A 14,513-nucleotide genomic window follows, 5' to 3' on the forward strand; every position below is an offset into this window, starting at 1 on the left:
CGCCTCTGTTGATATTCATGGGTACGGAGCTGCCCGTCCGACATCAGCCATGTTTCGGCACTGTGTGCCTGCTTCAGGGACCCCCGGAGAATTTGGCACTGTGTCTGTATACCAGGTTCACAGTGTCAGTATCACCTTCAATAAAAAGTAGTTACTTAAATAGTATTTAAGAACATAATTTCTCTAAATTGCTTTCAACTAAATTATAATCCCACCTTCACTTAGGAATTACTTACTTCTTGTTGTGCCGTGTGTCAAGTGAGCGACGCCTTTCGTGCTTGTCTTGGTGTCCTGTCTGTTTTTATACCTACCCCGGGCACATCCTCCCAGTCTTATCCAGATCGATCTGGGTAAAGCACCGGTCCAAGTACAGATCCCTGAGGCACTCCACTGTTTACTCTTTTCCACTGAGAAAATTATCCATTTAATCCTACTCTCTGTTTCCTGTTTTCTAACCAGTTTGTAATCCATGAAAGGACATCACCACCTATCCCATGACTTTTTACTTTTCCTAGAAGCCTCTCATGAGGGACTTTATCAAATGCCTTCTGAAAATCCAAGTACACTACATCTACCGGTTCACCTTTATCCACATGTTTATTAACTCCTTCAAAAAAAATGAAGCAGATTTGTTAGAGGCAAGACTTCCCTTGGGTAAATCCATGTTGACTGTGTTCCATTAAATCATGTCTTTCTATATGCTCTACGATTTTGATCTTAAGAATAGTTTCCACTATTTTTCCCGGCACTGAAGTTAGGCTCACTGGTCTGTAATTTCCCGGATCGCCCCTGGAGCCTTTTTTAAATATTGGGGTTACATTGGCCACCTTCCAGTCTTCAGGTACAATGGATGATTTTAATGATAGGTTACAAATTTTAACTAATAGATCAGAAATTTCATTTTTTAGTTCCTTCAGTACTCAAAAAGAAAGGGAAGGTTAGAAAGAATGAACTTGAACCAACATGCACAAGAGAGTGGTTAATTTCTCATTTAAAAAAAACTATTTAAAAAATTGAAACATTTTTAATGTCTGGCAATAAATGTCAATAAGTGTTACCATTTTATTGAACTCTTAAAACGTTCTCACCTTTTATGTGTTTGGGGTTTTTGTTGTTTATTGATCTTTATTTCCATGCATGGAAGTTGTCTAGCACAACCATACTACTTTTACCAAATATTTTTAAGAGCATTGACTTTATTTGTATATAGTGTTATAGCATCATGCATCAATTTCTGTAAATGTGTTGTAGAATCTAACAAACTGCAACAGGATTTCTTAACCATTACTGCATACCTGGGAGTTAGAACGCTTCTCCATGTTAAATTTCACCAGCAGAGGGCAGCAGCAGCAGCCAGGCCTGTTATTGATCAAGTGGTTGATGTAAGCCGCCTTCATTCTCTATGCTTGTAGGTGAAAGACCAGGGTTTCAGTCTTGGCTTCTGCAGTACAGCTGAAGTAGTGCTCTGGGGTGACAGGTAGCAAGCAGGTACCATTCCTGTCTTAGATAAGTAGCTACTTTCAGTGCTGCTTTAACTGTTTCATTACAACTCAAGAGTTGGCCAAGCTGAAATGTCCCCTGTTGAGTATACAGCATTAAAGCAACAATAAAGTTCTTTTTGCTATTTGTGTTGAGAGTGGTGTTCTTCCTTTCCCTCCTGTAAGCCCTCAGCTGAGCTCTTCATAGCTGGATGAAGGGCACCCACCTGTTATAGAACCACTACAAAATTATGGAGAAAATAAGTCTGTTTCTGGGAGTATCCAGTGCTGAGTTGCAGAGTCTTAAGTTCAATATAACTGGCTCTACCTTCATATATTATAACTTGTGAGGATACTGTTGGATAATATGTATATTTGCAATGTTTAAAATTTTATTGTAAAGAACTTTACAAGATTAAAACTAAAGCTAAAAATATAAAATATAGCAAGTATTTGATAGTTTGTGGCTAGCTAAAATTTCAAGGAGTTTAAAAGTGCATGCAAAGTAACTCCTGCACGTGCTCTGTATTCCCACAGCCTGAAAAATGGAATAAAATCAAACTGGTGGTAACCCAGGAAGATGTGGAGTTAGCGTATCAGGAAGCAATGATGAACATGGCGAGACTAAACCGAACAGGTGGGAAGCTTTTACTTTCATTGCAAGTTAAGCAGTGTACTTTCCATGCACAGCACCTGCTATTCATAGAATCGGGCATCATGCAGCTCGAGAGAAACTGTGCACACCCAGGGTCAGTATCCTTAAATGTCTCGTCCAAATCTCTTAATATTGGAAGAGGGCTGTTTATTGAATAATGTTTAATTTGTGTTAATGACTGTTTTCACATTGTGTTAATTTTAATATTTTGATATATTTTATTGCTGGAATTGTATTTATTTCTGTTGTACCTCACCTTAAGAGCGAATATTTGAAAGGTGGTTCATAAATTTAACAGCTGGTTCTTGGTCATGAGCCACAGGTGATGGTAAGTCCTGTCAGCAGGTGTCGGACTGAGCAATGACTGAGAGCCCCCTCCTAGCGGCTCTGCGTCCTGCTTTTGCAGCATCCCCAACCTTGGCGTGCCTAGGAGTCGAAGCCGGGCCTTCCTTAGCACTGCTGCTGAACCACTGGGCTAGCCCAAGTTCTGAAGTTCAAATAGGCAATGTAGAAAAACCCCAAACCCTCTGTTTTTCCCCCTTAAGCACAGACACCTCCTCCTATCTGTTATCTTCAGCTCCTAGGTGCAAATTGTGAGAAAACAGTAGTATGGGGTTCTGAATAAATGTTTGAAACTTTCTCTTCTATTTTTAAGAGGTTATCAGAAACTCTGTGACAGAAAACTTTCACATAGACTGTGGGGCTTGTTTTTTTTTTATGTAATTCTGATCTAATTTTGTATATAAAGAGTACAACAGGTGATAGTATGAGAACTGCACTTTTATTACTCCTGGAAACTGTGTAGTTGCAAAGGGTTTGGTTTGTGTGCAGGCTGAAGAATGGGTTGTGTTTGCCCGATGAAGAGAATTCTCTTCATAAACTCGGGTAATTAGAAGAGATTTTGGTGCTTTTACAATCATTCAGATGCTCATCAGAATTGGATTATTATAAGTTAATGGACAGGAATGTAGAATCGTGATTGAAGTGGAAAGGTTTTTACTGAAGCTTGCATTGGGCACTGAGCTTGCATCGAGGACATTCATACAGACGTACCTCTGGTTCCTTAAAGCATGGCCTTGTTTGTTCTTTCTTTCAGCTGCTGGCCTCATGCACACATTCAACGCACATGCAGCCACAGATATTACAGGGTTTGGGATCCTGGGACATGCACAGAATCTAGCCAAGCAGCAGAGGAATGAAGTGTCATTTGTCATTCATAACCTACCTGTTTTGGCCAAGATGGCTGCTGTTAGCAAAGCCTGTGGGAATATGTTTGGCCTCATGCATGGAACCTGTCCTGAAACATCAGGTAAGGACTACAGTCTTCCTGACAAAGGAATTTGCAGCATGCCAGATGACACAATCTTTGCTGCTCTTCTGCCTTGCTGTTAGGTTGAGATTTTACGAAATATAAGAATTTGCTCTCTTCAGTTCCTTGAAATCTGGCTCAGTTTGGCCTCCTTTTAGTCCTAAACAGTGTTGTGTGGAAGAAAGATGAGGATGACTATCACATGGGATGCATCATTTTGTTGACTTCTCTACCAGGCACCTGTTACAAAGCTTTGTGTGAACTCTGAACAGATCCGTATCAAACCTGAAAGTTCACCTGTGACATCCCATATCTCTAAGTATTTTGGAGCTATAAATTGCTCTTTAAATTATATTTTTATTCTGCATACCAGTCAAGATTGCTGTTCTTAGAGGTAGAGGTCTTGACATTTTGGGGACAGTATTTAAAAGATATTTAATGCAGGTAAACATATTAAACGGAGTTTGAAAAATCCTCCTCATCCTATATGCGCATATACGTTAACCCACATAAAGTGTGCTGGGAGCAGAGCACATATGGGCATTAAGAACATAAAAATGCTATACTGGGTCAGACCAAAGGTTCATCAAGCCTAGCATCCTGTCTCGCAACAGTGGCCAAGCCAGGTTACAAGTACCTGGCAGCATCCTAAAGAATAGATCCAGACCTTTACAGAGTCCTCATGGCTAATAGTGGTTAATGGACTTTTCTTCCAGGGACCTTGTCCAAACCCTTTTTAAACCCAGCTATTCTAACTGCTTTTACCACATCTTCTGGCAACAAATTCCACAGTTGAATTTATTTATTTGGTTTTATGTACTGGTGTTCTGGATCAATCACATTGGTTTACAGGATAAAATATTACAAGAATTTAAATACAGCATAAAATACATCAATGAGAATGCACCTTTTAACATATAGAATAAATAAATAACCTCTTAAAACATAAAATCAAATCTAAAACATAAAACACAATAATAAAAGGTTGCATGAAACCCAGTAATAACCATTATGCTGTGTGAAAGATTCTTTCTCAGATTTGTATTAAAAGTGCTATGCATTAGCTTCATGCAATATTCCCTAGTCCTAGTATTATTGTAAAGGGTAAATAGTCGTTCTCTAATACCCATTCTACACCACTCATGATTTTATAAACCTCTATCATATCTCCTCTTAGCTCTCTCTTCTCCAAGCTGAAGAGCCCTAAACTATTTAGTCTTCCCTCATAGGGGAGCTGTTCCATCTGCTTTATTATTTTGGTCACCCTTCTCTGCACTTGTTCAGGTTTTGCTATATCTTTTTGTAGATGGCGTGACCAGAACCACACTCTGTACTCGAGGTGTGGTCGCACCATGTTTCGATACTGAGGCATTATGATTTCATGTCTTATTTTCCATTCCTTTCATAATAATACTTAACATTCTATTTGCTTTTCTGACTGTCGCTATACACTGAGTCGAGGATTTCAAAGCATTGTCCAATGTCATTCCAAGATTTCCTAGCGTGTAGCCAGATGGACTCAGGACCAGTGGGTTTATGCTCCCCTGCCAGCAGATGGAGATGGAGTCAGGTTTCAATGCTGACGTCACCCTAGATACACCCCTGCAGTGACCTCAGCCCTTCTGTATTTCACCGTCTCCAGCAGATGTGGACATGCTTTCCCTATGGGGATTGCTGTACCTTTTGGAAGAAGAAATTCTACTTTTTAAATTGGAGAAAAGATTGAGCCCTGCTCTCCTGCGGTGATACCTAAAGGTCCTTCCCCCAGTTGAGAATCCCTGAATCCCTGAGATTTCCGAGATCCCTCAGAGGTGAGCCTTGGTCCAGTAGCCGGTTCCTGGCATGGACTTTGCTACTGAAACAGCTGAAAAACAGTGGGTGCAGGAAGCCAAACGCGGCAGTGATGGCCAAATCGCTCTCCTCATGCAGTCGGAGACCATCTCTGTACTCAGCTGGTGAGCACTGAGTCCAGGTAAGTGTAAAAAAAATTTCCTCCCGATTCAGAGACATCGGAGGGGTTTTGGTAAGACTTCCTCCATTCTCCTTGTTCTGTGTGCTGTACCAACTTTTTTCCCTGATCCCATTGGGGTAAAGGGAAGTGGCCTCCTGAGCAGGTTGAGCGGCCCGCTGTTGGGCTAGGCCCCGCTTTAGGCTTGGTCGGCACACCACATGGTAGGATGTGGCGGCGCCATCTTGCGTGCGTTTTTGTGCCTGTATTGCCCACCATAGAGCTTTGGTACATTTAATTTATTTATTTTTTATTTATTTATTGAGTTTTCTATACCGTCGTTCGGTTTTGTCATCACAACAGTTTACAATTTTCGATGGAATACATTAGTTAAGGAGTTAACATATACATTAGGAATGGAATAACAGTTAATGCATTATTGGATTAGTTGTACATAATTGCTGTAGATGTTATAGTTTGAGAGGGTTGCTAGGAAACGTTTAGGAGAGAGATCATGTGGAGGGAAGTGGTATGTTTTGTTCAACTTGATGGATGATATCGTTTTCTAGGTTTGCTTGGAAGAGGGGTGAGCGTGGTGGAGGCCAGTGAGGTTTGGGGGATGGATGGAAGTCAGAGGAAGTTAAGGTAGGCTTTAGTGAAGAGCCAAGTTTTCAATTCTTTCCTGAAGGTTTTTAGGTTTGATTGGGTTCTTAGTTCGGGTGGAAGAGTGTTCTAGAGTTTAGGGCTTCCGATGGTTATGGCTCTTTCACGAGTTGTGGTTAATTGTGTGGATCGGGCGGGTGGAACTTTTAGGAGACCTTTGTTGGTTGAGCAGAGGTTTCGTTGTGGTGCGTGGAGTTCTGTCACTTTGCCTAGCTAGTCTGTTTGATGTCCATGGATAAGTTTGTGAAATATGGTTAGTATTTTGTAGTCTATTCAATATTTTATTGGGAGCCAGTGGAGGGATATGAGAGTTGGAGTAATATGTTCGTGTTATTTTGCTCCTGTTAGTATTCTGGCTGCTGTGTTTTGTAGGATGTTGAGTGGTAATCCGAATAATAGGGAGTTGCAGTAGTCGAGGTTGGAAAAGATGAGTAGTTTTAGGATTGTTCTGAAGTCGTCTGGGGACAGGAAGGGTTTGAGATGACGAAGTGTAAGTAATTTGTGTTATCCTTCCTTGATTTTGTTGGTGATGTGGTTCTTGAAGGATAGTTCTTTGTCTATGATTACTCCTAGATTGCAGGCATGTGTGGGGAGATTGTTGTCTTTTGGTTCTCTGTTTTGAGTGGTGGTGGGAGTGGAGTGCTGTTTGTTCTGTCTGTTTTGTCTAGAAAGATTATTTCTGTTTTGTCGATGTTTGTTTATTATGAGTTTCAGGTTGGTAAGTGTTTAATCTCGGTGAGATAAATGGCTGTTTTTTTGTAAATTTCTTCTAAAGTGTTCTGTATTGGAATTAATATTTGAATGTCATCTGCATAGAGGAAGTGTCAGATCAAGACTGGTTAGTAGTTGACATATTGGGAGTAGGTAGATATTGAAGAGTGTTGTGGTAGTGCTGATCCTTGGGGGACTCCTGTATTAAGGTTTATTTTCTTTGAAAGGGTATTGTTGAGTTTTACCCGGTAGCTTCTGTGTGATAGGTAAGATGAGAACCACTGTAGAGTTTTACCAGTTGCTCCTATTTTGGTTAGCCTGTCGATTAGGATTTGGTGATTTACTGTGTCGAATGCTGCTAAGTCAAGGAGTATCAGCAGGAAGTTTTGGTTGGTGTCAAATCCTCTGAGTATGATGTAGTTTTAAGTGTTTCAGTGCTTAGTTGTTTCTTGAAGCCGAATTGTGTGGGGAATAGGATGTTCTTGTCTAGATGGTCTATGAGTTGAGAGTGGACGATCTTTTCAATGATTTTGGCGATGAATGGTAGGTTTGATATGGGTCAGTAGTTTAGGGGGTTTTCCGGATCAAGGTTGTTCTTTTTCATTATGGGTTTGATTATTGCTGATTTTAGGCATTCTGGGTAATTTCCTTCTGCGAGGGAAAGGTTTACAATGTCAGTTAATGTTTTGGTTATTGAGATTTCGATCATTTTGATTGTTATGGGAATGGTGTCGATGGGGTGATTTGCTGGGTTCATATTTTTGATTATTGATCAAAATATGAACCCAGCAAATCACCCCATCAGAATGTGCAGCCCTAATATGACAAGCAGTGAAAAGAGAAAGGTGCTTATGTTTCTTTGCTGCCGGAGCCATTGGCGACTGTGTGTTCAGATGGCTCATGCTTAAAGTTTTATGTGCACAGATTCCGGGCGCCTATGTGGGCAGAGAGATGCACACACAGCCAGTGCGCCCGGCTTTATATGTATTCTGCGCGCATGTGTGCGTGCGACTTTTATGCGCACAGCCTCTGTGCGGCATTGTGTGCATAGCACGTGCGCAGAACAGACATGCACTGCATTAAAATAAATTAAAAATAAAAATGCAACCTAAACCAATTATTGATTGGACTTCCAGGGAGGAGGCTGGGTCGAAGTTTGACCAGTTTGTGCGCAGCACGTGCGTAGAACAGACATGCACTGCATTAAAATAAATTAAAAATAAAAATGCAACCTAAACCAATTATTGATTGGACTTCCAGGGAGGAGGCTGGGTCGAAGTTTGACCAGTTTGTTGTTGGTTTAGGTTGCAAAGAACAGGTATAAATAACTTGACCTAGATTCTTGCTTGTCAGCACTGTGAGGAGGCCTAGGGAGAGCTGGCTTCCCCAGACTTTGCTAAGCCCAGCTCCTCCCATTCAGTGGATGGGTCAGCCACAGCCTTAACCAGAAGTATCCCGGATCTGAGTAACCCCCAGGACTGGGTCATCCATGGGAGAGGGAAATTTAGCAGCACCTACCTCAGTACTTCCTGAGCTAGGCATGGACCCTGGCCTCTTTCTCTTGGGTGGAATTCTTTCAAGGACTTCAAGCCTTCGTACAGGCGCAGGCTATCTCACTTGCCCCTGTCTGGATGGAACCTCAGCTGGTAAGCCCTCCCTATCCCTGACCTATCTGTAGACCTCAAGGCATGCCTCGATTCACCAATGGTATCCCTGGCAGGAACCCGGATGGCACGAACAAAGAAGAGGATCCAGATTCCTTGGAAGATGGGGGAAATCCCCACCCCACCCCCGGTTTAGAGCCGTATATATCTTTTTGTGTTTATAAATTTCTTGTTTCTTAAACTTCATCCCTCCCGACGCAGCCACTGGCGAAACAAGGGGTCTCTGTCGGGGGACTCCTTGCAGAAATCAATTCATTAAGTGGAGTTGCCATATTGGATATAATAAATATTTTGTGAACTGTGACCCAAGAAGCAAGCTATCTGCACTTTTTGTGTTTTCACTCATTCATTAGAACCGTATTGGACCATGTTACGGTTTTTCCATAGACAAATTGCTGGCCCTGGTTTCCCAGACCCTGAAGATGCTGGGAGTTCCTGGAGCAGACTCTGATGGAACCAAAGAAAAATCCCATTCTGATTTCCCTACGGAAAGCTTCTTGCTACTTTCCAGTATTGGAAGCCATCCAGGAGTTGATTGACCTGGAATGGGATGCCCCAGAAGCAAGTTTTAAAGGTGGACAAGTGTTAGAAGCTCTATACCCACTGGATCTGGCAGCGAGAGAACGTTTGCGTTTCCCTAAAGTGGATGTGCTGGTCTGTGCCATCTCTAAGCGAACTATCCCAGTGGGGGGAGGAGCAGTCTTAAAGGATGTGCACTATAGGCGGATGGAGTCCATCCTTAAACAGGCCTTTGACGCAATAGCAATGACCTTACAGATTGCTTCTTGTTGTGCCCTGGTAGCTCATTCGTGCCTGCTCCTCTATCAGGAAGTGGATGACTTGGTGGCAAATTCCAGAGCGGTTATGGAATCTGCCGCCGCCTTAGCTGATGCAGGCTTGGACCTAGTGCGTACCTCGGCCAGAGGAGTGGCCTCAGTGGTGGCGGCCAGAAGACAGCTATGACTGCTGAATTAGTCAGCAGACGCAACCTCATAAAGATGCCCTTTAAAGGATCACTCCTCTTCGGAAGCAAATAGGAAAAGCTGTCCAGTAAATGAAGAGAATCTCCAGTACCCTGGCTATCAGAAGATAAGAGAAAGCAGTTATAGCGCCCCTGGCCCTTGCCCCTACAGAAACTTGACATATTAGAGAGCTGAGTCCATTGGGAGGACTCGGTCCTTTTGGAGTCGGCAGCTCAAGAGAGGGTCAGGCTCTTCATGTTCGTCCCAAACCCCTCAATGAAGTTTTGCCGACTCACTTTCGGAACAAGTAGATAGGGGGTCGACTATCCCTCTTCTACCAGTAGTTTTGCAGCACTCCTCAGGATATTTTAATATCTCCTTGCCACTCCCAGCACAAGCAGGCAGTGGAAACTACCCTGTTAAGCTCCTCAGGATGAGGGCTATAATCCCCAGTACCTACGCCCCAGGAAAATATGGGGCGTTATTCCATCTATTTCATCGTACCTGAGAAGGAAGGTTCCTTTCACCCCCATCCTGGACCTCAAGAGCATCAACCAACATCTACGAGTGATTCATTTCCGCATGGAAACCCTACGCTCCATGATAATGGCCGTACAATCAGAAGAGTTCTTAACCTCCCTGGACCTATCCGAGGCCTACCTACATTTCCTATGCTTTGCAGTACTGGGTCACCATTATCCGTTCAGGCACTGCCCTTTGACCTGGCCACCGCCCCCAGAACATTTTCCAAGATTATGGTGGTCGTAGTGGGAGCATTGAGAAAAAATAGAATCCTAGTGCATCCGTACTTGGATGACTGGTTAATCGGGCGAAGTTCGTGGAAGAGTCTCTGGGTGACCTCCTTGCTTCAGGAACTCTGGTCATAAAACTAGACAAAAACCCTCCCCGTCCTTGCAATATCTTGGGACTCCGGTTCGACACCAAGCAGGGCAAGATCTTCCTCCTGACCACGCGGATAAGGAAGTTGATGTCCCAAGTATATCTGTTGATGAACACAAAATGCCCGACTGTGTGAAACTATCTTCAAGTCCTGGTTTGATGGCAGCAACCCTGGAAGTACTGTGTGGCAGAGGGCACACATGAGACCACTCCCTGCTGTCGCATTGGAACCCTCTGTCTCAAGACTATTTGATTCACCTCCACTTATCGATGGAAGTATGCTCTCGGCTCCAGTGGTTGTAGGAAGTTCATCTGGGCAGAGGTGTACCCCTGCCTCCTCTGAACTGGCTGGTTCTCACAACAGACGCAAGCCTCCAGGGCTGTAGAGCTCACAATCAGGACCTGACGGCCCAGAGGCATTGGACCAAGGGAGAGGCCCTCTGGAACATAAACTGCCTGGAAGCTCAGGCAGTCAGATTGGTATGTCTACAATTCAGCTACATACTCAAGGGACAAGCTGTCCACATAATATCGGACAATGCAACGCCAGGGTGGAACCAAAAGCCAGCACAGGAGATGAATTTACGCTCATTCCAAGAGGAAATCTATCTACAGATCTCAGCCTCCCACATTGCAGGAAAAGGCAACTTCAGAGCAGACTTTCTAAGCAGGGAGAGTCTGGATGCAAGAGAGTGGGCGATGTCGGCCAGAGCTTTTCCGTTAGTAGTAGATCACTGGGGTCCCCCGTGCATAAACTTGCTGGCCGCATCTGAACTACAGGCATTGTTGTGTTGAGAACCGTTGCTCTGGATGCCTCCAGGAGCATTGCAGCTTCATATTGTTCCATCCTTCTTGCCCAAGGTAGTCTCGGAGTTTCATTTTAAATCAGTCCATTTCATTGCCATCCCTGGATAAACACAAGGACGCGGAAGAATACTGCCACCTCTGCCATTTGAATGTCAATAGGCTTTTGGTGCGATATCTGGAAGTTTCAGAACCAGTTTGAAAGACGGACCACCTGTTTGTCTTTCACAGTGGAAGGAAACAGGGTAAAGCAGCTTCGTGGGCTACCATAGCTTGCTGGATTAAGGAGGTGGTCCCAGGAACCCATGTGGAGGCAGGAAAGCCATTACCCCTTCAGGTTAAAGCTCATTCTACTAGGACTCAAGCAGTCTCATGGGTGGAAGGTAGAGTGCTGTCTCCTGTCGATATCTGCCAAGCGGCGACGTGGTCCCCCTTGCACACCTTCTCCAGGTTCTCTTGCCTGGACGTTCAGGCCCAGGAAGATGCAGCCTTTGCAAGGGCAGTGTTAACTGGACCGTGGGCAGTCTCCCGCCCCAATTGGGAGTAGCTTTTGTACATCCCACTGGTCCTGCATCCATCTGGCTACATGATAGGAAATGAAGAGCTTACTTAACTGATAATTTTGTTTTCCTTAGTGAAGACAGATGGACTCAGCATCCCGCCCATGGCTGCCCAGGAACGGTGCCAAGGATTCACCCTTGGAGTGGGTATCAATTCCAAGAGATTACGGGTAAGAAGTCATCCAGTCCCTAGACCAGGGCATCTATAATCTTACTGGGGTTCAGTGTTTGAGTACAGTTGCAGTTATCTGTTTTTAATAAAGTTTTTTTGTGTTTTTTTCGATAGTATGTCCACAATGGCTTTTGAAGAGAATACTAAATGGCTGAGTTCACTACAGGGGGATGTATCTAGAGCTTTGAAACCTGATTCAGTCTCCATCTGCTGGCAGGGGAACATAAACCCAATGGTCCTGAGTCCATCTGTCTGCACTAATTTCTCCATTTCTTTCTCTGGGTGGTGATACTGAATATGGAACCCAGCATCATGTAACTTTAGTTGGGCTGTATCATTTTGTACTTGTCCCCATTAAATTTCATCTGCCATTTAGATGACTAATCCCTCAAGCTTGCAATTCATCACAGCTTGTGATTTAACTACTTTGAACAAATTTGATAACTTCACTCATTCCCTTTTCCAAATCATTTATAGATATTTTAAAAAGTGTTGTTCCCTGGAGCACTCTAATATTTATCTTTTTCCCGCAGATAAGCAGGCTGAATTAGCCATGCTGTGTGGGAGCGCCCCCTGGCGGCCCAGAGCAGGAACTTCTCATAGAATATGCAGAGCTTTGTTCCGGCATGGTACCTTCCTGCGTGATTGCCTGCATCGCCTCCAGTGTTTTGCTTTCTTGTTCAGCAATGGTCACGGGTTCTTTTCACTCTCGCCTCTGTCTAAATTCTACTACTTTTCTCTTATAATTCACTTATGTGAACCCCAAACTGCACTTTTTAGTGCCCTGATGGCCCCAAAAACAGGATTTAAATGTTTCCAGTGCGGCAAAATAATGTCCTTAACAGATGGGCATAATTATCTGTCTTGAGCCGGATCAGGACCAGGCATCCTGCTGGGATTGTGGCAGGATGTCCCCGCGAGCTCAGCAGCAAAGGGCTGCAAAAATAGGCTGCGTGCAGAAGGCCCTGTGGGCTCATGTTCCCCCATACAGCACTCCATGCAGTCTTCCCTGGGCCGGCAGCCCGACAGATTGGAGAAACAAAAGCAGACATAGTCTCTAGACTTAGTTTCAAGTAAGTCAATGGCAAAACCCCCAAAAGCTAAAGCAGGGGATAAAATGCTGGAACAGCCTTGTAAGGGCTCGGATACGACGCACCACGCTCAACAAACTGCTATTGCGTCGAATGCGTCAACCGGGACACTTAGTGTGGACCGGTGTCAAACTGAGGCTTCAATACTGACGCAGGATTCAGACAGACGCAAGTTGTCCAGTGACACGCGTCAACTGTATGCACAAAAGAAAATGACTACAATGCAATCAATATCCATGCATGCTTCGGGATGATAGACACAATAGACTCTGATGCACACGTCGAAGCCTATGAAACCTAAGGGAATCTCAACGCACCAGACACAAATGCCACACATTGGAAGATACCTCTAGGGGTCAGCTGCAATAAACCAAGGAGCTGCCTATAATGCTGATTATATCTGACCTAGAGAGGTGTGGTGCCTCGGACGCAGATAGCCCCCATGTTTTGATTCATTTTTCTTTGTCGACATCAGGGAAACATTCCATCGACAAAAGACCACAGACCTGAGAATTGTCAAATATGCCTGAACGGGACATGAGACATCTGGACTGCTTTAATAAAGTGGGTTGAGAAATCTGCTACCTCCATAAGAGGTCAGGAAACTTCTCCACCAACTAAAAGGAGGAGGGCATCTTCTGCAGCCCAAGGGTTGCAAGCTGCGGGCTCTCAATCGATGTCCCAAATTAGATATTCTCCAAATCTTGTTTGACACAGTAGTATCCACTGTCTACACATGCCCCCTCTAGTCCGTCAGCTGAGGAGTTGGAGCATTTGTCACCTTTTCCCCCACCATGGGTCGGTCGGAAGATGAGCCGGTACTGGAAGCAAACCAGGCAGACCCTGACCGACACAGGGAACCGGTGTATTCTTCTCCACCATCTCCTCCGGGTCTGGAGGAGCACCTGGAGTGATCATTGCCCCTGGAGGATCTCACATACTCCAGATTCATTGAAAAATTGGGCACTGTCTTGAACCTGGAGACTAAGAAGCTCCCAGATCCTAGAGCAGAGATGCATGGGCTGCTTAAAATATTTGACATCCTTGTGGAACCAACTGCTTTATCTTCGCGGAACCAACTGCTTTATCTTCACACACTGTCTTGGATAGTGTGATGGATAGGACCTGGGAGATACTGTTCACAGTAGCCCCACTTCCAGAAAGACAGACCTGAAATTCAGAATGCAAAACTCAAAATATGGTCCAGTACAACTTCCGCACGCATCTATCATAGTGGAATCTGTGATGAAAAAAGCCAGGAAGACCAGGCTTTATTCAAACTCTCCTCCTAGGCAAGTTGGTCGATATTTGGATGACTTTGTGAAAAATATACTTCAGGATGCAATGCTTAACGCTAAAATCCAGCAGCACCAGTTTTACATAATGCAGTATTTATACAAATGCCTTCAAAAGTTAAAGAACTATGGAGATGCTGCAGGTGACAGACCCACAGAACCATGAGATGGCAGACATGGATGAAGTGTTGCGACATCTACTCTGCACAATTTATGAAGGCTTCGATACATCGACCTGCACTTCAACGGCAGCCATATCAGCCAGAAGGATCGCCTGGCTCCGAGCAAGCGCAATTCGTGA

General features: G+C 44.0%; 1 protein-coding gene across 5 annotated transcripts in view; it reads left to right on the plus strand.

Annotated features, from left to right (window-relative positions):
* The window catches only part of SEPHS1 (selenophosphate synthetase 1), a 110,329-nt gene that overhangs the window by 63,502 nt on the left and 32,314 nt on the right, over positions 1–14,513 (plus strand). For 4 of the 5 annotated variants that reach the window (XM_029616305.1, XM_029616303.1, XM_029616306.1 and 1 more), the window contains exons 7-8: positions 2,016–2,115; positions 3,230–3,442. In XM_029616305.1, coding sequence (XP_029472165.1) covers positions 2,016–2,115; positions 3,230–3,442 — 313 coding nt within the window. The remainder of the gene's footprint in view (positions 1–2,015; positions 2,116–3,229; positions 3,443–14,513) is intronic. The other variant, XM_029616308.1, reaches the window with a different exon arrangement.

This window comes from Rhinatrema bivittatum, chromosome 9 (genome assembly GCF_901001135.1).
Source record: "Rhinatrema bivittatum chromosome 9, aRhiBiv1.1, whole genome shotgun sequence".
NCBI lineage: Eukaryota > Metazoa > Chordata > Amphibia > Gymnophiona > Rhinatrematidae > Rhinatrema > Rhinatrema bivittatum.